General features: G+C 39.7%; 1 protein-coding gene across 1 annotated transcript; it reads left to right on the plus strand.

Moving 5' to 3' along the window:
- LOC109062485 (sodium/potassium-transporting ATPase subunit alpha-3-like) lies at positions 1–27,506 on the plus strand. Its single transcript, XM_042772066.1, has 22 exons — positions 1–276; positions 369–433; positions 12,222–12,335; positions 12,420–12,479; positions 14,682–14,885; positions 15,004–15,117; positions 15,409–15,543; positions 15,627–15,744; positions 15,836–16,104; positions 16,855–17,053; positions 17,157–17,401; positions 17,716–17,908; positions 18,445–18,757; positions 19,083–19,233; positions 19,341–19,509; positions 19,586–19,740; positions 19,854–19,977; positions 25,017–25,162; positions 25,268–25,398; positions 25,478–25,579; positions 25,936–26,027; positions 26,244–27,506. Exons 2-22 carry the CDS (start codon positions 428–430, stop codon positions 26,270–26,272), a joined length of 3,069 nt encoding a protein of 1,022 aa, XP_042628000.1. The 5' UTR covers positions 1–276; positions 369–427; the 3' UTR covers positions 26,273–27,506.
- The last annotated feature ends 191 nt before the right edge of the window (positions 27,507–27,697 follow it).

A 27,697-nucleotide genomic window follows, 5' to 3' on the forward strand; every position in this document is an offset into this window, starting at 1 on the left:
AGAGTGATGCGGCAGCTGGCGGTGCCGCGGAGGGACACCAGATAATAAAAAGGTGTCAGTGTGGGTTCTCAGTTTTGCCGGCTTTATCGCAACTACCAAGAGGAGCGCACGAGACCGGCATCCCTGCGAAATGCACTGCCTCGCCGTCGAATTTAATTTTACCTTTTAGTTTGTTTAATCTTTACCAAGTTGTCAGATTCATTAACTTCATGTTGCAACGAATAACTTCTTTTATATCTTGACCTGAAAGTACGCGCATTAGGTCCCTCAGCCGAGGTAAAGCACAGTTTTTAAACCAGTTATACGTTAATTGTTCGCCTTTCTTGATCCTTTTTGATGACTGCCATTCTCTCTTCTCTTCGTGAAAGGCTGTCACTCTCTCCATCTCTCTCATAACACCTGAAGAGAACGGACTGACTGCGCAACCATGGGGGTAAGACCGACACCTCTCTTTTACTGCATCGCAGCAATTAGAAAAGGGATTAAAACAATGTTTCAAATGAATTCATACTTTACTGAACAACTTTAAATGCTGCAAAATGCAGCGTCATGTCCTATGCTGTCAGACATAAAGTGACAGGATGACATTGACTTATCTGCGTATTTCGAGACTGCGACACACTGATGGGACAGGACGTTCTGGAAACACGCGTTACAAATTATACGCTATAAAGCCGACATTTTAATTATATGTTATGAATGGTTAGCAAGCAAATGCAAAGGAACTGCTTTTTCAAATTTTAGACGCTGTCGTCATAGTCAGCGTAGACGCAGATGACGTTGCGCCTGGTATCTTAATTGAAAGCTCGTCGGTGTTGTGTGAAAGATAATATCTGGAGGGTTACTTTAGTAACCTTCACGTGCCAGTTTAATCGGGTTATGCTGGAGACTTTTTAAAGGGCAGCGCTGCGTAATGCTGTCTTTGCCTGATGAATGTGTGGTGTCTGTTTCTACTCAGAAGTTGTTTGTCAAGTTGTTTTTACATGTTTTAGAACTGTTTCTGCCCCCCCCCCCCCCCTCCAGCACCCCATTCCCATCCACCCTTCTGTACTTAGGCTACTGACAGCAGCGCGCGTCTCCTGTTCTGAACGGTTAATCCGGATGTACTGAATGTGAATTTGAGTCATTTTTGTATTTAGGGGCACAGCCGGCATTTCTGAGTGTGTTTGAGTGACTGGTGCGCGCGCGCGCACACACACACACACACACACACACACACACACACGCATCTCAGAGCCAGTCCATCGCTGAAATTCATGCGTCATAATGCGGTTACCGGGAATCTGTATTTCAGCCGGCTTATTTCTTGCATCTGTGACATAACTTCGCGCGGGTAATCACTGACAGGACAGATTTAATAGATTCAGTTTTGAACGATGACCCGAAAAGGTCGAATTTGAACTGCGGCTAATGGAGAATCACCGAAGTAGCCTAGAGTGTGTAACTGCGTTGGGGTGAAACGAGCGTCAGGCGCGAGTGGCGCAGTTCGCCTCATCAGCGAGGCTTTACCGTGTTCGCAATGACATGTCTGTATGACGTGGTGAGCAAGCAGGCGCATCCCGTAGCAGCACCAGCGAGCGCAGTGAGAATGCTGATGTCGAACAGACCCCTGCCAGATGTTGTGCCGAATTCTTCACCCCCACAACATCTACAGCTCTTTACGCAGAAGAGATCCGTTAGAAATATTAAACTGCGCAGTACTTAATGTCGCAGGCGCGCTGCGGTGAATGCGTCAAAATTGTACGAGCAGCGCTGTAATGATTACGCAAACAGTTTTGTCAAGTCATGGATTAATCCGAGCGCTTGTGCGAGTTTACCTGGTTAAACAGACATGCTGGTTTCTTAAGCGCATTTTTCTTTAGGTTCTACCACAGTTATCCGCACTCGCCGAGCCCAAATCGGATAGTTCTAAAATCGTGGCAATGCACCACCATCATCATCCCAGCTGTTTTATTCTTTGCAGGCCGCTTTCTGCGTCAAACACTAGGCGGAGCCACGCGAGTGGAAATTCCCGATACCGGTCTGTGATAGGCACGAGATGCGGAAACGGAAAGCGAATAGATGAAATGAAATAAAGTTAATTGAGGTCATGCATTCGTGGAGTTCAAATGGGATAGTTCTTAAAGGGATAGTTCACAAAAGAACACATTTATCATCATATCTTAATGCAGTTCCAACCCTGTATGACTTATTTGAATGTAAAAACATTCAAATAATGTAAAACATTAATTTCAGTTATTAAATGTAGAATTCTTGCCACTTGAAAAGACCAGAAGGAAACAAACACCAAGAGTGTGCACAGTTTACTCTATGAAAATGTTAATCTACATGTACGCCTGTAATATACAAATTGATTGTATAATCTAAATTTAAAATTTTTCTTTTGAGAATGTCTATGATTATTAATTCAGTGTAAACCCATTTAAATATTGCTTCATTATTAGGGAGAGACCAGCTGATGGCATTGCAGTATGTACATTTTATCTTCAGACACGTGATGATGCGCAGTCTACAAAACCCTTGAAGAAACCTACCTGTGAAGATACCTGAAAACCTATGCGCAAGTGTAAAACAAAAGCTGTTTTAAACGCAACGGGTGGTCACGCCAAATGTTGATTTGATTTAGTTAAGAGAAGGTAATTAATAAATAAAATCTATTTATGACGTTATTTTTTTTAAAGCATCCTCACTTACAGCATTTTTACACAAGTGCCTGAACCTTTTCACAGTACTGTAGCTTTGTAGGAAGGTTTCTTCAAGCGTTCTGTAGACGTTGCCACAGCTCTTCTGGATTGAGTTTGTCTCAGCCTTTTCTGTTTCTTCATGTAATCCCAGACGGACTGGATGATGCTGAGATCAGATCTCTGTGTGGAGCACTGGCTGTTGTCAGACTCTTTGTGCAAACAAAAATCTCACTGGATTATTACAATTAATTTCAAAAGGGATGTTTGGAAATGTAAATTTGATATTTCCTACTGACACACTGCAGCAAATGATAGAAATAACTGGCTTAAAAACATTTTTTTTTTTTTTGTTGGTGGTGAAAATACTAATGGCCTTAGACTTTTGCACAGTAGTGTATATAAAGTACATAGATTGTGTTTTAAATGTAAAAATGCATTTAATAAATAAATTATGTAATTAATCGATGCATGCGCTCTCCGAACATCATGTCCTGAATAAATGAACATCCTGTATAACATCCGGATGGCCATGTTTCACCTTCAACTGAGCGCATAATCAATAATTAGAACAATTTATAGCTGCCTTTGTATTAATATGACTTTACTATAGGATTGAAATTACAGAAATTGTTTTTAGCTAATTGACTCTGTTTTATATGGAAACACCCCCCACATCATACGCCTCTTATACCTACCGGCTTATGGTACCATCTACCATGGATCAATGTTATTGGACCACATTTAGGGGTATGAAAGGTTTGTTGCTGTTAAAGGTTAAAGGTGAATAGTTTAAGTTCTGCACTATGTTTTCACTGTTAAGTCAACTTAAAAGTGTCTTTCTGACAATTGTCTCTGCATAAAATGACACACTTCGGCTTACAAGTGTGTTAGGTTTCGTTATCACATTCTGTCCATGGGACGTCTGTGAGTGGAGAGGAGGATACTCAAGGTCAGATTACCCTCTCCTCCTCTTTCCCCAGTGTTGATGTAGCGTAACTGCCCCCTCAGGTCCATCAGTGGGTGGAGTGCCTGGTTCAGGTTCCACATCCACACCACATCATCATTTATTAATGCAGTCCTTTGTTGACAGAGGAGCAGAGAAAGAACAGTCCATTTGTGACAGAAGGAATTCTTGGGCAGCTGACCACCGGCTCTGCTTTAACTAGAGCTGTAATGAACAATAAGTGTCAGATGTCAGAGAGAACGTGACTACGTACTAACTAGGAAGTTAAAAGTGAAGAAATGACAAGAGAAACTGATTATGAAATGTGTACAGTATGTCTGTGTGAGACAGAATAAAGAGAGGAATCCTTGGACAACCCCTTTGAGACGTGAAGAATCTGTGTGTCCTGCTGTGACTGTAGTTTGGGACGGTGATTTATAATTCCAATCAAGAACATGCACACAGATGCCCCACACTCTGGCAAAGCTGCTTGGCTCTGCTGGGTTGAGTGGATGAAGTACAGACAGATGGAAGGATAGAATAATGGATAGAAAAGAACAGGAGGGGATATAGAGGTAATACTTTAACAAGAAGGATTATAGATTTTGTTTAATGTTAATTTTAGAAAGCGCCGACCAAATGAAATTATATTGCAACAGCTCTTCCACTTTTTTCCTTATTCTTTTCTTTTCTTTTCTTTTCTTTTCTTTTCTTTTCTTTTCTTTTCTTTTCTTTTTTTCTTTTTTTTCATAATTTATTTATTCTTATTTCTTTTCTTTTCTTTTCTTTTCTTTTCTTTTCTTTTCCAATCCACATGTTGGTTGAGCTGTGGAGGGGTTATGTGAGGATTCTGGGTAAAGGAATTAAATGACCTCATCAATGTAATTATTTAATCTTAGCATTCTTTATTGATGAAGGAAGTTTTTTTATTTTTCTGTTGGTTCAAACCAGTGATTCTCAAACTTTTTGGCACTATGGCTGAAAAAAGCAATTGAAACTAGGAGTGTCAAAATATTGAAATAAATAATAAATAAATTATTTTAAATAAATAAATTCCATTATTCCAATAACTGAATGTTCGTCACTTTTTAGACTTTTATTCTCATTGATTTTAAATGACTTTTTTAGTCTTTTGTTAAAACAAGTTTTTAAAATTATTTTTTTTCTTACAAATATCAGTTTATATGCAAAATCTTTTAGTGCTTGACATAACTAGAAAAATAATACATATTTTTTTTACGATTTTACCATGATTTTTGAATTTGAGGGGAAGCATTAAAATAAGAAATATGGCATTGGAAATGTGCTGAGGCCCTCTAGTGGGTCCCAGCCCCCTGGTTAAGAGCCACTAGTTTAAACACATTTAAATATTCTGATTTTGTGTATACATAAAGAATATATTAGGCATATGCAATAAACATTACATATATACAATAAATAATAATTTTGGATATTTTATTGATATAAATAAAACAAACACAATAAATAAATCATATAAATTAGTCTGATTTCCTTAGGTTTTGATTTTAGGTATAAAGTTTTTGTTTATGTTAAACTGATTCTGGCTTTTTTGTGATGGAGACGATTCAGGAGTAGCTAATCCCAGTGTGCCATAATCAGATGATTTATTCTGTACTTTGAGGCCCAGACCTAGCCTGGTCTACACCTCACAATGTAACAAATAGCACAGCAAGGTCACTTACACGCACACTCATTCAGTCACATACTGGATGAAGTGTTCAGTCTTATCTGCTCTTGAACAAGTACTTCATGACTCACACTTTTAAGGTCAGTCCCCAGAGTCAAGCACACAAATACACACTCATGCCAGATCAAAAACACCTTTTTATGGCTGTATCTATATGTGTAAAAGTCATTGACACACTCATAGCAATGTATCACACACCAGACAGCACTCTAAGGGCAGTACTGATGTGTCTGCTGCAATAACAGTCAAATGCTTTGTAGAGCTGGCACCGTTCTGCCTAGAGATCAGGACTAGCTGGACTGAGAATTCAAGATCTGGCAGGGATTCCCTCTGGTCCTGAACATCCTCTCAGGATATAAATACAAGCTTTAATATTTGAGAATAAAATATTATAACTCAAAATTACGAGAATGAAGTCATGGCCAAGCCATATGAGATTAAAGTTGTAATAAGTCATAGCAAGGCCAGTATATTGCATGAATAAAGTTAATGAACGTGAAATTTACCTCTTTTCTGAGGTAAATACATTAAGTATTCACAAGCTGTTTCATTCATGGTGTAATAAATGATTGGAAATAATATTTCACATTATTTTTAGCGCACAGCCAGCCAGTAATCACAATAAGCTTTGTGCTTTGTTGCTTTTAATATAACACAGCTCAGCTTTCAAATTCTTTCAGTTTTATCATGATGTACAAATTATAAATATGTTAGTCAAGTCAAGTCAAGTCTGCTTTATTGTCAATTCTTCCACATGTACAGTACATACATACAGAGAATTGAAATTGGGTTACTCTCAGACCCTTGGTGCATACAGATAACACTAACAGTAGAGCCTAAAAATAAAGATAAATACAGATCAAACATAAAATATAAAATACAACTATACAAATAAGGGCACGTAAAAAAAATAAAAATAAAAATAAAGTTAAATAAAGCAGCGCACGGCACATGGCAGATAGAGTGCAAACCAGTAAGGTGAACAAACAGTGCAGATAAAAAGTTCAGTGGTGCCTGGGGCAGATGAGGGAAGTGGGGGCAAGTTCTGGAGTGAGTTCAGCTTCCTGACAGCCTGATGAATGAAGCTGTCCTTCAGTCTGCTGGTCCTGGCCTGGAGACTCCGCAGTCTCCTCCCTGATGGCAGCAGACTAAAAAAGCTGTGTGACGGGTGTGTGGGATCACCTGCAATGCAGAGGGCTTTGCGAGTGAGACGGGTTCCATAAATGTCCTGGAGGGAGAGAGACACCAATGATCTTCTCAGCTGCTCCCACTATACGTTGAAGGGTCTTCCGGCAGGACGCGTTGCAGGCAACATACCACACAGTGATGCAGCTCGTTAGGATGCTCTCGATGGTGCCTCTGTAGAAGTTGCACATGATGGGGGCCGGGGTTCTAGCTCTTCTCAGTTTGCGGAGGAAGTAGAGACGCTGCTGTGCTTTCTTGGCCAGTGCTGCTGTGTTGTCGGTCCAGAAGAGGTCCTCTGTGATGTGCACACTCAGGAACTTGGTGCTGCTCACCCTCTCCAGAGTCGCACCATTGATGGTCAGAGGAGCATGCTGAGTGTGCACTCTCCTGAAGTCAACAACAATCTCCTTCATCTTCTCCACTTTCAGAGAGAGATTGTTGTCACTGCACCACCCGACCAGGTGGCTCACCTCGCTCCTGTAGTTTGTCTCATCTCTGTTGCTAATGAGACCTACCACAGTCATGTCATCCGCAAACTAATAAAGAGGTTGGAGTTGTGTGACGGTGTGCAGTCGTGGGTCAGCAGAGTGAAGAGGAGGGGGCTCAGCACACATCCTTGGGGGCCCCAGTGTTCAGTGTGATGGTGCTGGATGTGTTGCTGCCGACCCGTACTGCCTGAGGTCTTCCAGTCAGAAAGTCCAACAGCCAGTTGCACAGTGAAGTGTTGAGCCCCAGCTCAACCAGTTTGTGAAAGAGCTGTTGAGGGATGATTGTGTTGAATGCTGAACTGAAGTCTATGAAAAACATTCTGACGTATGAGTCTTTTTTCTCTAGATGTGTGAGTGCTGACTGGAGGATAGTGGCGATGGCATCATCGGTCATGCGGTTGGACCAATATGCAAACTGGAATGGGTCCAGGGAGGGGGGGAGGGCAGACTTGATGTGGTGCATGACTAGCCGTTCAAAGCACTTCATGAGAATAGGAGTAAGTGCAACAGGACGGTAGTCATTGAATCAGGATGGAGACAGCTTCTTCGGGACTGGAATGATGGTGGTAGCTTCATTAATAAAGCTCCTCTTTATTACAAGTTATAGCACGATATAAACATGAAAGAACATCTGAAGGCATGAAAAAACTATAATTTAATGAAACATGTCTCATTGTAATGAAAAGTCACCACTTAAACTGAGGTGAATACAGCAATCTGGCATGCCACTTTAAAGACCATGAAAACACATTATTGTAAGATATACTGTTTGTATTTTGCTGTAAAACTGATAGAATTTGAAAGCTGAGACTTTGTTTTACATTAATAGCACCAAAAGTACAAAGCTTATTGCTATTATTGGGTGACTGAAATATTATTTCCAAGCATACTGTACCTGTACCTGTGAGTATATGACACATGGGATGATTTCTGCTAACAATCCCACATATATTCAAATCAGTTGCCAGGCCACTGGAATTTCTACCGGTGCTCCCAATCTGGGCCATTTGCACGCACAAAATAGACTATACTCTCAAAATATTATAACTTTATTCTCGTAATTGCTACGATTTAAAGGTGCTGTATGTAGGACTGACACAGAGTGGTTGAACTAGGTATTGCAGTCCAAATTCAAAATATTGGAGTGGGTTTTTTTTCACCCAGCCCCTCCTCCTCAGACTTGAGGCACATATAGGTGGCCAGATTGATGACACAAACAGGAACGAGTGCACTGGACGGTGAACGAAATGAAATACGCTGTGTTTTCCACCAACTGGCAACCCGGGATATAATTGGGTAAACTGGCAGTGGGCGTGTTTCACAAACCAAAACAAACACAGACATTTTCAAAGGAGAATAACTGAGTGTAGCATTGTTTTTCAGATAAACAAGAACGTTAACTTAGCATGTTTCTTAAATATCTGCAAACATATATCTACATATTTATACTACTTAAATCCAAAAACTTACATACATCATCTTCAAAAAACATAATCAAAACATCATAATCAAAATATTAAAAATTAACTCTCAAAATATTTTGACTTTATTCTCAAAATATTTTGACTTTATTCCCAAAATAATATGACTTTTTCTCGTAATCTTTTTATTATTTTTTATTTGCATGGCTCTAAAATGCCATCGTAACAAATGGTGTAAAAATATATGATTTCTATTTAGTTTAAGATGGTTTGGATAGTGGTTTCATCATTGCTGCAAGTTACACTGCTTTCCAAAAGTTTGGGGTCGGAAAGATTTTTTATTTTTCTTATGCCCACAGAGGCTGCATCGGTTTGATCAAAAATACAGTAAAACAGTAATATTATGAAATATTATTAAAATTTTCAAGCAACAGGTGAAAACTCATCTCTTTTGACGCTACTTGACTTCATCCTAAATTAAAGGAAAAAAAAAAACTTTGTCTTTCTCTATTTATTCCTTCCCTTTCTAGCTTGTACTTATTTGAAAAATGTCTGAAACGTGGTATTAAGAGCACTTCCTGTGTCTGGTTGCCTCTTTAAGAAGAATAGCTTTATGTATTCCCCAATTGTAAGTTGCTTTTTTAAAAAAAATAAGGAGTTTTCAGCAGCCATTACTGACAAATCGTTCCAATATGACGATTTGGTATTTAAAAAACCTTTCTTCTTATTAATTTTTAAAACAGTTGTGCTGCTTAATATTTTTGTGGAAACTGTGATATAGATTTTTTCTAGGATTCTTTGATGGAAAGAAAGACCAAAAGAACAGCATTTATTTGAAATTAAAATCTTTTGTAACATTAAAAAAAAATATTGTCACTTTTGATCAGTCAAATGAATAATTAAAAAAACTCTTGATTTCATTAAAAAAATCATACTGGACAAACTCAGTGAGGATGATTTTTATGTATTATATTTTTTTAATCACAATTTCTACCCAATAAAATATTCACCAGAAAAATGCATATTCATTAGAAAAATGCAGTTTTATAAGATTTTATTAATTTATATTACCAGTAAATTCCAGGTAGAAATCACACTTTTAAACTTAGACTAAAAATATATCCTGATTATAAGATGTTGAAGAAATTGAAAAAGAAGAAGTTGAAGTTTAAAATGTACAGCCCTGCTCCTCTGGGGAAATGGATAAAACATATTGATGACTTACTCTGCACTGCAACCATAGAAAAATGGTGTGGAAAATATGAAAGGAAAGAAAAATGTGCTTTTTGTAATTTTGCTCTCTCTCTCTCTCTCTCTCTCTCTCTCTCTCACACACACACACACACACACACACACACACACACACACACACACACACACACACACACACACACACACACACACACACACACAAACTTTCTTTCTCTATGTTGCAAAGTCTATTTCGGTCCCTCTGTCCAAGCTTATGTAGGACGTACAAGTGCCTAAGCTCGACAGCCACACACTTTTCTTCTCTATGTGTCTCTTGTTCGGAAGAATGTGAACTTACGTGTACACACATGCAGACTGAATAAGTCCTTCAGTTCCAAGAGCATCAATAATTTGTGACAAGAGTTCAGGGGACAGACCTAAGTCGGTACCAGAGACTGTGTGTGTGTGTGTGTGTGTTCTTAGTCAGCTGAAATGTCTTTGTGCTGGTGTGTAATTCCAGCCCATCGTCTCTGGTTCTCTCATAGAGCAGTATGTTTTTCTCTGCAAGGAACACTCAGTCAGTAATGTAACCACAAGAGCACAGTTATATCTCATTAGGAATTAGATAACCACTGTTACCGTTTAATGACATGCACCTTCTACTGTAGACTTCTACTGTAAACCATACTGTAATTTAAATCACATAAACATAGCAATGATAATGATAAATAGCTGCAGATTTGAAGGGTTTGAAAGGTTCAAATAAGTGGCTTTGGCACATAAATAAACTTTACTCAACAGTTTCTAGTTACTAGCCAATAAATTTTTTATGAACTGAAAATAAAATGTTTTCAATTACAGTGTAAGAATCAGGCCTTCACTAATGTATGTGACATGAACAATTCAAAGATGAAGTAACTTGTCCATGGTATAACAACATTTATCTTAGTGGAAAATGTATGTTATTTATGTTAATAAATAAATGTTATTTATGTTTATGTTATGTATGTTAAGACATTTTTTTTTTAATTCTTTTCAATGGATCTCTCATTAACAGGTGTGGCAAAAAGTTTTAAAAACTTTTTTTTCTTAGACCCTCTCTGTTTGTTTGACAGTGAATCTCTCAACATGAGCTTTACTCAACGTTAATATTAATCTGATATCTTTCAAAATTCGCATCAGGTTTGTCTGAGAGAGAAAGAGTGCGCTCTTCTTCTATTCTTCTCTCTGTTCTTAGCTGCAGTGCTGGTATCATTGCAGATCCTTCACATCTAAAGACACACACCTACCATAAAAACATAAAAAGTATAAAAACATATTACATAGCATACATTATTTTTCTGTTTTTTGCTTTTTAATCTATTTTCCCTTGACCACAACTCTCGTTATGGTCTCCCCGTCTCATTTCTCTCATCGTTCCCTTTGTTCTTTGTGTGTATTCAGCTGTTTTTAATTTCATAGAAATGAAAGAGGACCTGTGTGTATGTTTGCAGCGTTTCCAGGTATATCTCATCAGCCTTTTTTTTTTATTTATTTATTTTTTTACAAACTTTCACACTTTTATGCCACTATAACAAAGTCAAACTCTAAAAGCCCCTAGATGTGCTGTAAGATCAGTGTGAGCTGATAGGGGTGATCCTCACTTTCTATTCACTTAATTATTGAGTGGTGTCACCTACCATACACGCACTTGCTTTTGTCACAGGATCTGTGGTATTGTTGTGTGTCCCATGCAGGCTGGTTAGAAGGTCACTGTGTGTGTGTGCTGGTGTGTGTCCAGTTGGTTTTGGGCAGGTGGTGTGATGCTGAGAGTCATCAGGCATTAAAAGCAGCCGCTGACGGCGACAAGCTCTCCCACTGATAGAGCAGCAGGTCAATATCTAATTACCCCACAGGAAGGGACACATATTCCTCTGTCTCTCCCTCTTTCTCTCTGGTAATCTCTCAGTCTTTGGATTTCTCTCTTAGTCTGTCAGCTTTCTCTCAGTCCCATCCTCTGCGTGCTCTTCTCTCTTTCCATCTCTTCCCTCTTTTGGTTCTTTTTATCCATCCATCTTCTTCTCTCACGTTCTCATTCTCTTTTAATAGGCATCACCTGGCTGTGTGTGTGAGTCTACGTCTTTTTGGTCTAAACCAGGCGTGTCGGTTCTGTTTTCATTTAGATAAAGAACAAAGCGTGAAAAATTAGATTTAAGATGTTTGGAAGCTCATTCACGCTCATTTTAGACTTTCATGTCACTGTGAACTGAAACAGACACATATTCAACCTAATCAGAGTGTCTTTGATGAACTACAAGAGTCTTTGTGATGCCACACTCACTTCATATGAATGACAGAACAGTGGGAAGTTCTGTATTCTTTCAGCAAATTAAATGAGGTTAAATTACCTCTTTGAGGTGACCACACAATCAAGAGCACAAGAGGGACGGTTATGTTTGGACTCACCATCTGCCAGACCAGACTTCAAACTGAAATCACTGTAAATGTAGGGTAAATTACTTGAAATGTTCTTTATGATCACACATTGGTTGAACCACAGCAGGTAGAGACGAAACTCTCAACTCTCTGAAGTTAATGAACTGATTATTCTCTGTGTGTTAGTATGGGCGATCGGATAGCTACCGCGTGGCCACCACGCAAGATAAAGATGATAAAGGAAAACCGAAGAAGAAGGGGGTGAAGGATCTTGATGATCTGAAAAAAGAAGTTCCCCTGGTAAGAATCACACTGACAAAGCAGCATGGTAGCAATCTTTTGTCTTTTTCTTTTGTTAATTTTCCTTTTTTCCTTCCATTTCAGACAGAACACAAGATGTCAGTTGAGGAAGTATGCCGGAAATTTCAGACAGACATTGTTCAGGTAAACTCACAAATGATTTAGTGTATGCTAAAACCAGGTTTCCATGTTCCAAATATATAAATCTGATGTGTGTAGGTGACTTGAAATATAATAGCACATAAAATACTTAGCTGAGTTTAAGTGTATGAAGAACACATGAGAACGACAGTTTTGCAGCACTTATTGACCACTAGGGAGCACCATACTCTGTATAATAGATTGGTTTACTTCTGCTGTAATGATGACAAAGCTGCTTGTGTTCAAACTTTTTAATGAACAGAAACTAGGAGTTTCAACAGGTGCCAGTAGATTAAGATAATGACTGTGATTCATTTCATGATTCAAGAAGTTTTCTATAACTGTATATTATTCAATTAAAACAACAGTTGTTGATGGAAAAAATTTAAATAAATACAATGTCAATGTATACATTTTTTAAGATCTTGTAATTAGCACTCATTTTAAAAAAGGTTTTTGTTTATTTATTCATTTATTTAATAAAAGTTTATAACTTTTTAATAAGTACAGAAGTAGATAATATTAGCTCAGAAAATGCTTACTTTAGTTTTACATTTTTTAATACATAACTTATCTTAGGAATGATTGATGTGCCGAACTGCTTATTATTGACCACTAGGGAGTACCATACAGGCGCGCTGGAAGCTGTTTCATGCGGGGGGGGCTGAGGGCTGGGTTGGAAAATATGTGACGTCATTATGTTGTGACTGACGACATGAAATTTCTCTACTAGTCTTCTCCCCTGGCGTGATTGTTATGTTTTATACACAAAAATTGTACTTTGATGTACTTGTACTTTGATGTTTAATAAAAATAAATAAATAAAAAAAAAAAAAAAATATCTCTGTACTGTTTAGGCTATGTGTTGTAGCCATTAAAGAAAAACATATTTGTTTAATATTTGTTTAAATATTATAGGCTAATGTAATTTTTTTATTTATTTAATCAATCTTTATTATGAAAGTGAGCATGCAGCATGAGAAAGATATGATACATCAGCGCAATAGCCTATGAGACATGGAGTATGTAAGAAATGATTTTGACCACTTATTGAGTTTGTTTTGTAGAAAGACTCTGTTTAAAAGATTTTCGTTTTGTATAAATTGTATCTTAATTTTGATCAATATTTTATCAACCCATTGCCTTATTTAATAAACAAGCAAATATATTAGCAGACAATGTAATAAGGTGCCGGCAATCACTTGTATTGCACGTGAACTGGAGGGCGCAGAAACTCAGCTTGTGCCTCACAGACAGTTTTGAGAAATATAGGCTATCTATTATAAAAAGCTTAAAAATGTCTACTTTTAAACGAAAATATTCAAAACGAAAATAAATAGGCTACTCTCTGAATATGAAATGTGCATTTCTCTCTGGCGTTCATGGCGAGTCCTTATCGTCTTTGCAGCGACACAGAAAACACCATTTTATTAATAAACAATTAAATGTCTCCTTGCTATTTTTGACAAATTCATAATCATTTCTTCAGCCGGTTCTTTGTGGCAAAATTATGCATGCGGTCGTGCGCTTGAGAGCAGCTAGTAAACGCCCATTATTCTGACGGAAGCCAATTATTCTGACGATGACGGAAGCATTCCTGAGGAGGCTAGGTTAGTCTTTTATCAACGAAATATTAAAATAATTAATCATTAGTTTATATCTTATACACTATATCTTAATGCCACATTAAACCACATTGTTATGTCTGTCTTTTATTTTTTTATTTTTATTTTTTTTCACGTTTTTTAAAGTACAATATTAGGTTAGTCCACAGCCCCCCACCAGGGTGGGCTGATGCAATTACTTATAAATAAACAAACAACAAAACACCCCAAATAACTCCAAGGCATTACCATACACTATATAATACATTAGTTTTTATATTATTATATATATTTTTTTATAAATAAACAAATAAGAACATATTTTAAATAATTTCAAGGCATTTTGTCGCCTCCTTGTATGTTTACTGAGGCCCCCTATATGAGAACCGCTGGTATAATAGACCCTTACTTGTACACAGCATACTTGATATGTTCACACAGTGAATATTTAAAATAAAACTTTGAATTTGCATTTGAAAGTAACTCTTGCTCATGATTAATTCAAATTAGATTTTGCATTTTAGCTACTTGTTTGAAACTGAGTGGCACGACATTGATTTAGTAAATTTAGACAATGATCTCTTTTTCTCTCTTCACAAAAGGTTTAACTAATGCAAAGGCTAGAGACTTTCTGGCAAGAGATGGGCCAAATGCTCTGACCCCACCTCCCACAACACCAGAGTGGGTTAAATTCTGCCGTCAGCTGTTCGGAGGTTTCTCCATCTTGCTGTGGACCGGAGCCATTCTCTGCTTCCTGGCCTACGCCATTCAGGCTGCTACCGAAGATGAGCCAGCTGGAGATAACGTGCGTATACATTCCCACACTAGCACCATTAACTACACACATCCCTTTCAGTGAATTGACATTGAATATGAATACATGCATACAATAACTGAATGTGTCTTCTTTGGTCTCCTCTCAGTTGTACCTGGGTATCGTGCTGTCTGCTGTGGTCATCATCACTGGCTGCTTCTCCTACTTTCAGGAGGCAAAGAGCTCCAAGATCATGGAGTCATTTAAAAACATGGTGCCCCAGGTACTGGCGACACTCCGTGCAAATTTAAAATACAAAAAAACACAAAGAAACAATGACTAGAAATAACAGCCTTTGGTTACACTTTATTTTAAGGTGTCCTTGTTACAGTGTAGTTATATATTTAGTTATATTAATTAATTACATGTACTTACTAAATGGTTAGGGTTAGGATTAGGGTTTGGCTTAGAGTTACTTGCATGTAATTATGCATAATAATTTGTTATTATAATAGTAAGTACATGTAACAAGGACTCTTTAAAATAAAGTGTTACACACTCTTTCTAACCACAGCAAGCGTTAGTAATCCGTGAAGGAGAGAAAATGCAGATCAATGCTGAGGAAGTGGTAGCAGGTGACCTGGTAGAGGTCAAAGGTGGAGACCGAATCCCAGCTGACCTTAGAATCATCTCTTCTCATGGCTGCAAGGTATGTGGTTTATTAACTTCAATCATTTGTAAAGAATCGTACCTGTGTTGCTACCTAGTGGACAACTGTGTGTCTCTACACAGGTGGATAACTCCTCCCTCACCGGCGAATCAGAACCTCAGACGAGATCACCTGACTGCACTCATGACAATCCTCTGGAAACCCGTAACATTGCTTTCTTCTCCACTAACTGTGTGGAAGGTGCGGGATTTGCTACAGTGAAGTGTTGAACCTGTCTACCTATGTAAATGTGATGTTTAAGAGTGTGACGTGTTTTTTGTTTCTCTATCAGGCACTGCTCGTGGTATTGTGGTCTGCACTGGTGATCGCACCGTGATGGGCCGCATTGCCACGCTGACCTCAGGACTGGAGACAGGGAAAACCCCCATCGCCAAGGAGATCGAGCACTTTATTCACATCATCACAGGCGTGGCTGTCTTTCTAGGAGTGGCTTTCTTCATTCTGTCAATCATTTTGGGATACTCCTGGTTGGAGGCTGTCATTTTCCTCATCGGAATCATCGTCGCTAATGTGCCTGAGGGTCTGCTGGCTACTGTCACTGTAAGCACATGCAGTAATCTAAGCATTTGAATACAGTTCAGTAAGGTTAGTACAGTGTTGTCCAAAATATTCAGCACGACCAGATAGTTTCCAGAGAAAATGACTCTGAAATGAACTTTTTAGTGAATTAAAAACATTCAGTACAACCAGGGTAGGCTGATTCCCAATTAAATGAATCTCATGAACCAGTTAATTTCAGTGCATCAGAAGTTTTGGAGCCTTTGTTTTTTTGTTTTTTTTTGTTTGTTTGTTTTTTAATTTTTTTTTTTTTTTTTTGGTGAAGCAGAAACATTTAGCATGCCCAGTGTAGTTTGATTCTTGGGCAAAAGACTAGGATTATTTTTAGTGCATCAAAACATACAGTAGGTTTATAACAAACATTTAACTGAATTCATTTAACATCACAAATAAACAAACAAATAAATAAAAAAAAATTCTTAAAAAAACATATCAAAAAAAAACTTTAATTAATTAATTTTTAATTAATAATCATTTTAAATGATCAATTCATAATCATATGGCAATGGACATTTCTGATTGACCATTCTTAAACTGAACAAACTGCTTCCTGTCACTTACATAAGATGAAAACCAAAGAAGTGCATTATCAGCTACTCCAAGACAAGCCATTCGTTCCACATAAAACTGAATGACTAATAGTATCGAAGGCAGTACTAATTCGCATTAAACAAATTTTAAATTCCTAAATGTAATTTAATCAATGTCTCTCTTATGTGTCTTTAATCTCAGGTGTGTCTCACTCTGACGGCGAAGCGTATGGCTAAGAAGAATTGCCTGGTTAAGAATCTCGAAGCCGTAGAGACACTAGGATCCACCTCAACTATCTGCTCAGATAAGACTGGAACTCTGACCCAGAATCGAATGACTGTCGCACACATGTGGTTCGACAATCAGATCCATGAAGCTGACACCACTGAAGATCAGTCTGGTTTGTTCTTTTCTTCTTATGCAGAGCCTTATGATGATCTGGTCTTGCCCACTTTATGACACCAGTTTTTCCCTCCAGAGTCTAAATTGGTCTCTTTCTGCAGGTGCATCATTTGATAAGAGCTCAGGGACGTGGGTGTCTCTGGCCCGTGTGGCGGCTCTGTGTAACAGGGCTGTGTTTCAGGCGGGACAAGACTCTCGGCCCATCCTAAAGAGGGATGTGGCAGGTGATGCTTCTGAGTCCGCCCTGCTCAAGTGTATTGAGCTGTCCTGTGGCTCAGTCAAGATGATGAGACAGAAAAACAAGAAAGTAGCCGAAATCCCATTCAACTCCACCAACAAATACCAGGTTTGTCATCAGTTACTGATTTTCAAAATCAAACAGAAAATATCAAAATGAGTTGCATCAGTGGGAAAGCTGAGGTTCAACAAACAAACAATAGCACATTGTGTAGTGCAGATATTGTTGTCGTTGTGGAAATAGTGGAACTAAATATTATTTGGTTTTGATAAAAGACTAAATGTAAATCTGAAATTGTTTTATTTGAGTCAGATGTGGATAATAAAGTGTGTGAAGCACCTCTGCAGCATGTCAAAAATAGAAGCGGCGTGTAATCACAAGCTTAGTTAAGCTCAGTCATCCCTCTTTCCATATTTCCCTAGCTGTCAGTTCATGAGACAGAAGACACCAATGATAACCGCTACCTGTTGGTTATGAAGGGGGCGCCAGAGCGCATCCTAGATCGTTGTTCCACCATAATGCTGCAGGGTAAAGAGCAGCCCATGGATGAGGAGATGAAGGAGGCCTTCCAGAATGCCTACCTAGAGCTTGGAGGACTTGGGGAGCGAGTGCTTGGTGGGTATATACAGTATTATTACACAGCACTCTAGAATACTCAAATCCTATTGGTTAGTCACGGCATTCTACGTGAAAATTTTTTGTATAATGATCGCTAAACTGTATAATTGACTGTTGTTCATTTTCTTCAGTTTAATAGCACTCTGTGGTTTCTTTCTTCACTGAAATCAGTTATTTTAAATGTTGAATTAATTATTTGATGTCCATTTATGGGAGTTTGAGCGGCTGTGTAATAAGCAGAAAAATGTATCATTGTTGCAAAATAAACCCCTTTATGATAAATGAATAGTTATAAAATATAGCCACCTTAAAATTGAATATATATAAAAATTCATTATATCAAAGTATATGCATCCAAAGTTTGCATTTTTGTTTTCCCAAATTGAATAAATTGCATTTTAAAATGTATTCAAATAGAAACAAGTTATTTTAAATAAATGCAGTCTTTGCGGGCATAAGAAATATCTTTCAAAACATTAAAAAACCCAGTTATATATTATACAAACATGTGTAAACTTGCCTTCTTTCCACAGGATTCTGCCATGTCTTGCTGCCCGAGGACCAGTACCCAAAAGGCTTTGCCTTTGATGCAGAAGATGTGAATTTCCAGACAGACAACCTTTGCTTTGTAGGACTGATGTCAATGATCGACCCGCCCCGTGCTGCCGTGCCTGACGCTGTGGGAAAGTGCCGTTCTGCTGGAATCAAGGTCATTATGGTGACCGGAGATCACCCCATCACTGCCAAGGCCATCGCCAAGGGTGTGGGCATCATCTCAGAGGGTAACGAGACTGTGGAAGACATTGCTGCCCGCCTCAACATCCCCGTCAGTCAGGTCAATCCTAGGTAATACAATGACCAGCACTGTAAATGCACATAACATCTCAACATGCATTTATGGTATGGTCAGATTAGTAAAATTTCATGTGCAAAAAAAGGTGTTATTGTCTGTCAATAATATAGTGATGAATGAAGCACAACTCACACAGAAATCACCTCCAAACCAAACAGCTTCTATTAGTCAACGCAGCCAACTTGAACCCATTGCGAAATTTGTATAGCGAAATATTCCGCCCTCATGCAAAACTGCTTTTGAAATATTGGATTTTGCCTGTAAATTTTGCCGGACAAAGTTATTTATATATTTAACAGCATTTATTGTTTGTTTCAGGGATGCCAAAGCTTGTGTGATTCATGGAACAGATCTGAAGGACTATTCTCAGGAGCAAATAGATGAAGTTCTGCAGAACCACACTGAGATTGTGTTTGCCAGGACGTCTCCTCAGCAAAAACTCATCATTGTTGAGGGTTGCCAGCGGCAGGTAAACACACATCCTGGCATTTGAGATTGTTTGTGGTCCTTTGTTATTTTAATAATGTACTGATTATAGTTTTCTATACATGTCCTGTTTGTTTTTCTGTCACTTAGGGAGCCATTGTGGCTGTAACAGGTGATGGTGTGAATGACTCTCCAGCCCTGAAGATGGCTGATATCGGTGTTGCTATGGGCATTGCTGGGTCTGATGTGTCTAAACAGGCTGCTGACATGATTCTGCTGGATGACAACTTTGCCTCCATTGTTACTGGAGTAGAAGAAGGTGAGTAAGACAAGAGAAGACTAGTGAATAGTGATGTTGTCAAACAAGATATGTAAACCCATTTGTCCCCATTCAGGCCGACTTATCTTTGATAATTTGAAGAAGTCTATTGCGTATACCCTGACCAGCAACATCCCTGAGATCACCCCCTTCCTGTTCTTCATTATCGTCAATATCCCTCTGCCCCTGGGCACCATCACCATCCTCTGCATCGACCTGGGAACTGACATGGTAAGCACTAAAATAAGGAAAGAACAATAGGAAAAATAATGACCTACTCTCACACTAGTATAGACACTAATTTACCCATTCACAGAAACTTAACTTTAACTCTACCTCCACAGGTACCTGCTATTTCCCTAGCTTATGAGGCTGCTGAGAGTGACATCATGAAGAGGCAGCCCAGGAACCCTCAGAGAGACAAACTTGTGAACGAGCGTCTCATCAGCATTGCTTATGGACAAATTGGTTAGTCATAAACAAATTATAAACACCACACCTCACTACTCCGCTTTGCATTGTGGTCACATCACCACCTCGGGTGTGCATTATTTTTCTAATAGTTCAATGGCCTGTCGTCAATTATTCCACTTATACTATGGTTACCACACCTCAAGACATTGATCAGATGATATTTTTCAAGGCATTCGTCCGCTTTTTGTACTTAAAACGCTATTGTGAGTAGGATTCATTTCTTCCACATCTCATCCAATGCCTCCATTGCTAATTCCAAAACGTCATTTTAGACCTAGTAAAGGAGGTTTGAGCCAGGGGCATCACTAGTGGGGTGAAAAGGGTGACAGAGTGTATAGGGCCCAGAGGTCTGGGGGGCCCGCGATCTGCTCCCACCCCTCAAACGTTATTTTGCATTCGCGACTCATTCCCCCAGGGGTCTACAGTGTGACCATTTCAGTTGCATTTGTGACTGAAATCTACTACGTGGTGCGAATATTAAATGTTTTTTAAAAAAATAAACATTTTGAAGCACCAGTGCGACTGACCCAATCAGCATATTTTGCATATATCCACAACATAAAACATTCACAAACGTCATATATCGCAGACATATCTATTGATTGCTGTGCGTTTCCCTGAAAATAACTGCACACCTTAGAACGTTCATCAGCCAATCAGATTCAAGCATTCAAAGGCCCACAGTATAAGCTACTAATATAAGGGCTTCCATGGTCATTAAAAAATGTGGAAATAATAGTTGTAAATTGTGAGTTCTAGGCCCGGATTATGGGGGGGGGGGGGGTGCATTTATTATTTTTTTCACATTAGTCAAGTCACTTTATTGTCACATCACCACAGCACATGTGCCTTGGTGAGTGAAATTCTTGGGATCGTGCACCAGAAATTGCAGAAACAGTTAACATATAACCATACAGACTTCAACAGGTGAAAATATGCAATATGCACATACATATAGTCAGTACACACAGTGTACTATTGGACATACTTACAGTTAGCACTACACATTTTACGCAATATGTACAATACATACAGTTAGCACTACACATTATACACTATACACAGAATGTACACAGTCTAGATTATGTAGACATATATACGCATGAAAAATATGCTAAGTGTACGTGGGCTGGATACAGAAATGTTATGGATGTGCATTGGATGGAATCCAGTGGTAGCAGGTAGATTATTGTGTTAAATAGTTCGGTGTTGAACTGTCAAAGTTAAAGTGCAGTGTGTGGCATACCATATTGTGGAGTATGCTGTAGGGTGTATTAGTTCAGACTGTTCATAAGTCGGATAGCCTGAGGGAAAAAAGCTATCCCTCAGTCGGCTAGTGCGGGATCGGATGCTGCGGAGACGTCTTCCTGAGGGCAGCAGAGAGAGCAGTCTATGGGACGGGTGGCTGGAGTAACTGATGATCCTCCGGGATGTCCTTATACACCGCCTGGTGTAGATGTCCTGGAGGGAGGGAAGCTCACCTCCAACAATGTGACTGGCAGTTCGCACGACCATTTGCAGAGCTTTGTGGTTGCCAGCAGTGCTGTTTCCAAACCAGGCAGTGATGCAGCCCATCAGGATGCTCTCTATAGTGCAGGTGGTAGAACGATCTGAGGATGCTGGGGCTCATTCCAAACTTCCTCAGCCGTCTCAGGAAGAAGAGGCGTTGACGTGCCTTCTTCAGCACTGCGTCAGTGTGTGAAGAACAGGTGAGATCCTCACTGATGTTAACACCGAGGAACTTGAAGCTGCTTACCCGCTCCACAGGTGTCTTGTCGATGGTGATGGGTGTGTGTTCTCTGCTCTGTCTCCTGAAATCCACCACCAGCTCCTTGGTCTTGTCGATGTTGAGTGAGAGGTGGTTGTCCTGACACCATTTAGTCAGGGTGCTCACCTCCTCTCTGTAGGCCGTCTCATCGTTGTCGGTGATCAGGCCTATCACCGTTGTGTCATCAGCGAATTTGATGATGACGTTGGAGCTGTGTGTGGCTGTACAGTCATGTGTGTACAGGGAGTACAGGAGCGGGCTGAGGACACAGCCCTGAGGAGCACCAGTGTTGATGGTCAGCGGGGATGAAGTGTTGTTGCCCATTCTGACCACCTGGCTTCTGCCTGTCAGGAAGTCCAGGATCCAGCTGCACAGAGATCTGTTTAGTCCCAGAGTCTGGAGCTTCGCAACAAGTGTGGCAGGCACTATGGTGTTAAATGCTGAGCTGTAGTCCACAAACAGCATTCTCACATAGGTGTTCTTATTTTCCAGGTGGGAGAGAGCAGTGTGTAGAGTGAAAGCAATAGCATCGTCTGTAGAACGGTTGCTACGATATGCAAATTGTAGCGGATCCAGTGAGGCAGGCAGCACAGAGCAGATGTAGTCTCTGACGAGTCTCTCAAAACACTTGCTAAAGATGGGTGTGAGAGCAACAGGCCTCCAGTCATTCAAGCATGTGATTTTATTTTTCTTTGGTATGGGCACAATGGTGGATTTTTTTGAAGTACGAGGGAACCACACAGAGAGAGAGGGAGAGGTTGAAAATGTCTGTAAAAAACACCGGCTAGCTGGAATGCGCATGCTCGGAGCACACGGCCTGGGGATGCCATCAGGACCCGCTGCCTTGCGGATATTCACCCGTCGGAAGGATCGGGTTACATCCGCGACAGAGACGGAGAGTGCACTCACCTCTTCTGCAGCAGCTGCGGGAGCGCTCTCTGTGTGGGCGGTGTGGTGAGCCTCGAAAAGAGCATAAAAGTTATTCAGCTCGTCCGGTAGAGAGGCGGCAATGTTCACAGTAGCTGGTTTGTTCCCTTTAAAGTCTGTGATTTTATTGATTCCCTGCCACATGCCTCTTGCATCGCTGGTGTTGAATTGTTCTTCAACTTTGTTTTTGTATTGTCTTTTTGCGGCTTTGATGGATTTCCTGAGATCGTAACTGGCTTGTTTGCGATCATCAGCGTTTCCGGATTTAAAAGCGGATGTCCGCGCTGACAAGGCTGTTCGAACATCGCTATTAATCCACGGTTTTTGGTTGGGGTAGATGTGGATTGTTTTTGTCGGCACTACATCTTCTACACACTTCCTGATGAAACACGTTACAGTTTCTGAGTACGCCTCTATGTCGTCATCAGACGCTGCCCGGAACATGTCCCAGTCCACGTGATCAAAACAGTCTTGTAGTATAGCGTCTGATTGGTCCGAACAGCACTGAATTGTCCTGAGGGCGGGTGCTTCCCGTTTCAGTTTCTGCCTATAAGCAGGCAGGAGCAGAATGGAAGAGTGATCCGATTTGCCGAAAGGTGGGCGTGGGAGAGATTTGTAGGCGTCCCGGAAAGGAGAGTAGCAGTGGTCCAGTACACGATCACCACGCGTGTTGATGGTGATGTGTTGAAAATATTTCGGAGCTATTGTTCTGAAGTTGGCTTTGTTAAAGTCCCCCATAACAATAAACGCTGCATCTGGGTACGCGGTTTCCTGCTCACTTATATTCCCATACAGTTCCTTGAGTGCCTGGTCTGTGTTGGCTTGAGGGGGAATGTAAACAGCGGTGATTATGACCGCTGTGAATTCCCTCGGTAGCCAGAATGGTCGACACAGAAGCATATGAAATTCCAGATCAGGGGAGCAGAAGGATTTTATAGAGTGTAGGTTCCTTTCATCACACCACGAGTTTGTTGATAAAGAAACAAACGCCCCCACCTCTGCTTTTCCCTGTGAGCTCTTTCGTTCTGTCCGAGCGGTGCACGGAGAACCCCGTAAGCTCGATGGCTGAGTCTGGAACCACTGCAGACATCCAGGTTTCTGTGAGGCAAATAATGCAGCAGTCCCTTGTTTCTCGTTGGTATGAGATACGTGCCCGCAGTTCGCAAAGTTTGTTGTCCAGTGACTGAACGTTAGCCAGCAAAATGGATGGGAGAGGAGGTCGGAGGGGACGACGTCTGAGTCTGACGAGGACGCCGGCTCTCTTTCCTCTTTTCCGGCAGCGTTTCCTCGGTCGCGCCCGCGCAGCCCAGACAAAGGGCTCTGATGCGGTGTCTGTAAACAAAGCGCCGGCGTTCAAGAACTCAAAGTCCGGTTTGCGTTCCGCGACGTAGGAACCAATGTTCAGAAGCGTGTGTCTATCGTAGACAGTTATACAAACAACATCCAACACGTAGAACAACAGAAAAACAAGTAAAACAGACGAAAAACTGCAAAGTTTACTCGGAGCTCGCAACACGGCCGCCATGCTCGGCGCCATCTTGGCAGTTATCATTACAGGAAAAGCTATAGAAGAATCTCTTTAAAAGAAAAGTTCAAGACAAAGACAAAGTTCAAGAGACAAAGTTCAAGAGAACATGAATTATTTGAAATATAAATATTTTGTAACATTTCAAAAGTCGAAAATAAAATGATTGAAAATGTAGCGTGAGAGCTATAGAGAGCAGACGGCTCCTTATGCTTTCGAATCCCACGCTATTTTGATGTCATACAATCATCAGATTGCATTGCTTTGACCGTTCTCTGTAGATCCTACCTTCTCACAGGCCACAATTAGACAATTATGTACAATGCCTGCATGTTATTGGTCAAACTACTTTTCGATCATTACCTTCAGCAAGTATGGAAACAGGAAAACAAAGCCAAAACCTGGATATTTAAGGCAGTATAGAAATCTTTGCCAGGATGTGTCAGAGAAAAAGGGGACGTATGTTCACCATTACTGTCACTTTTGATCAGTTTAATGCATCCATGTTGAATAAAAGTATTATTATTATTATTATTTAATCTTTGATCCCAAACGTTTGAACAATAGCATATATATCATTCAGATGTTGAAACATTAAACATAAAGCATTAAATATTTGAACACATCTTACTTATGTACAGATTTACTCATAGTACCACAAATAAAACTAGAGAACATGATGAACTTGTCTAAAAACAACAAAGAAACAGCGTTTAACTATTATATCATTTTGTAGATTGAATCAGTTCTTTTATAAACTGTCATAAAACTGTCATTTTTTTTTTTTAAGTAAAAATATGTTTGTGTGTGTAGGTATGATCCAGGCTTTGGGTGGTTTCTTCAGCTATTTTGTGATTTTGGCTGAGAATGGCTTCCTGCCTTCACTGCTCGTGGGTATCAGACTCAACTGGGATGACCGTTCAATGAATGACCTGGAGGACAGTTACGGACAGCAGTGGGTGAGTGTTTTAGCGAGTTGTGAAGGTGATTAGATGTCATGCATGTCTCTAAGGTTCAAAGAGGTTTTCCTGCATGTTGTAAGATGGTGTGTTCATGTTCCCCAGACATACGAGCAGAGGAAGATCGTCGAGTTCACATGTCACACAGCGTTCTTTGTTAGTATTGTGGTTGTACAATGGGCTGATGTCATCATCTGCAAGACCAGACGCAATTCAGTATTCCAGCAGGGCATGAAGTGAGTTCAGGAAGTGTGTGTACTGTACGTGTTTAAATCGACGAGAACATTTGATCTAACTGTTTTTGTCCTTTAACAGCAATAAGATTCTGATCTTTGGGCTGTTTGAAGAAACAGCTCTCGCTGCATTCCTCTCTTACTGCCCGGGCATGGATGTGGCCCTCAGGATGTACCCGCTCAAGTGAGCTCAACACACACACACACATGTGTACTAATGCATACATGAAAATGGATTTTCCAGTTACAAGCACACATCCAGTTCCAACTTGAATATGGGGTGTAAAAATGCATAAATGCATTGATACGAAAATGAACATTCAGAGAATCGAACAGTAGCAAAAGAATCTGAAATTGATTCATATTTCATGATTTATTTTATTAGTAAATAGGCTATTTAATTATGAGGTCAGTAATAAATACACACATTTGAAGTGTACATACAGTATATCACATGATACAAATGTTAACTTTTCATAATCTATTATATGACGTTTATGGTACTCAAAGTATTCTGCGATTTGTCTCTCTCATCTCCAGGCCAAGCTGGTGGTTCTGTGCTTTCCCATACAGTTTCTTAATCTTTGTTTACGATGAGGTCCGAAAGCTTCTCCTGCGCAGGAACCCCGGTGGTACGTGTTCCTTCATACTGTCCCAAAGACACATGCACAAAATTACACACTTCTTATGAGTATATCTTGCATAAAGCCCGTGAATTGGATCATTAAATGTCTTTGTTTGCATCAGGGATACAATAAAACACTGTTCAATTAAGGATGAAATGAAAACTCACCAGAAGTGCAGCATTTCTCAAAGTGATTACTGCTTTTTTCTGTCTTTTTTTGTAGGATGGGTGGAAAGGGAGACGTATTATTGATCAAGAAATCTTCTTTACTCACATTCCTACATCTTCCATTTTGTTCTACTACTACTCTTCCCAACCAAGACATACAACCATCCTCTCCCGCCCTCCTTTTAAAGAGACAGCAGCTTTCAGCCAATAGCAAGTCTCTCCCCAAAGAGGAAACCACAAAGCACCTTCCACACTCTCAAACGTCCACCTCATGCCCCCCATTTCCTATAATAATCTTTGCATGTATTTTCACATGGCTGTGTACATAAAGTCTACTATATATCTAAAGCGGGCAGCTGCATAATCATTATGTAGATAAGAAAGAAGATTTTGACTCAAAAAAGGGAGTATGTACGCTCGCCTATTAATAAAAAAGGCCGTCCCTTCACCTGTCCTTTACATCCATGCCTTTTCCCTTACCCTATCCTCCATTCACACACATCACACAAAACCTGTTGTTGGATCCCAATGCACACACCAAACTGTTTAATATAGGAACTTTGACTTATTTCACTCATGTTTTGTTAATAAGTGTGCTTGTTGAGTGATTTGTGTTCTTTGATCACCAATGGAGGTGGTTTTGGTGGCTTTGTTTATTTTTTTTTTATTTTCTACTTAAGTTTGATTGACATTGGAATCCTCTGTCACTCTCTCTGACGTTCTTTCTCTGTCTTTGTGTGCTTGTTTGACCGCTATAATAACCCCAAATGTTTCAATACACTCTCAGTCGCTGTGTTTTAGGGAAAATGTAAACAATACCACATCTGATTAAACGAATAAAGACATATCTTGGCAGATAGAAACACTGAAAAATAGTATAAAATGATTCTCTTGTATGTTTGAACTCATGTGACTGAGACAGAAGAAGTCAGTTTCCTGACAGATTTTGCACAGAAAACTAGTACGTTGTTGAACAGCATCTCTGGAATAAAATCAACTGCCGTTGAATCAACACACCAGGTTTTGTTCCATTTCTGGACCAACCGATTGAACCTGGTGTGTGCAGGTTCCACCACTGGTTTATTAGGAGATGCGATCTGTATGAAGCAGTGTAAGGTCTTGTTGTCTGTGTGTGTGTGTGTGTGTGTGTGTGTGTGTGTGTGAGTGAGTGTGAGTGTGAGTGGAGGGACAGTGAGCTGTTGCAGTCAGCCACTGGCTGTTCATCTGACAGATGTGTGAATATTGAGACTAAAGACAGAAGGACAAAACTTCTGGTAGAAACATGAATCTAATAAAACATCAAGTACATTTAATACTACCAAGTGATGTCTGACTCTTCATTTCCCCTTTTCATCGCTTACCGGATCACAGTTAAATCACTGTTAAGTGTTGTTAATGTAATGTAATATAATAATGTAAATGAAACATTTTCTGTAATTTAAATAAAGCTGAGATCAAATATATATGAAAAACTACTAAAAGTACTGAAATAAGTTAAAGTACTAAAAA

The sequence above is a fragment of the Cyprinus carpio genome, chromosome A16 (assembly GCF_018340385.1).
Source record: "Cyprinus carpio isolate SPL01 chromosome A16, ASM1834038v1, whole genome shotgun sequence".
NCBI lineage: Eukaryota > Metazoa > Chordata > Actinopteri > Cypriniformes > Cyprinidae > Cyprinus > Cyprinus carpio.

Excerpts from the sequence above, each read along its gene's own strand:
- LOC109062485 (XM_042772066.1), top strand. Across the intron at positions 17,054-17,156 it reads CACCACTGAAGATCAGTCTG|GTGCATCATTTGATAAGAGC; the intron begins GTTTGTTCTTTT and ends CTCTTTCTGCAG. Across the intron at positions 19,234-19,340 it reads TTGAGGGTTGCCAGCGGCAG|GGAGCCATTGTGGCTGTAAC; the intron begins GTAAACACACAT and ends TCTGTCACTTAG.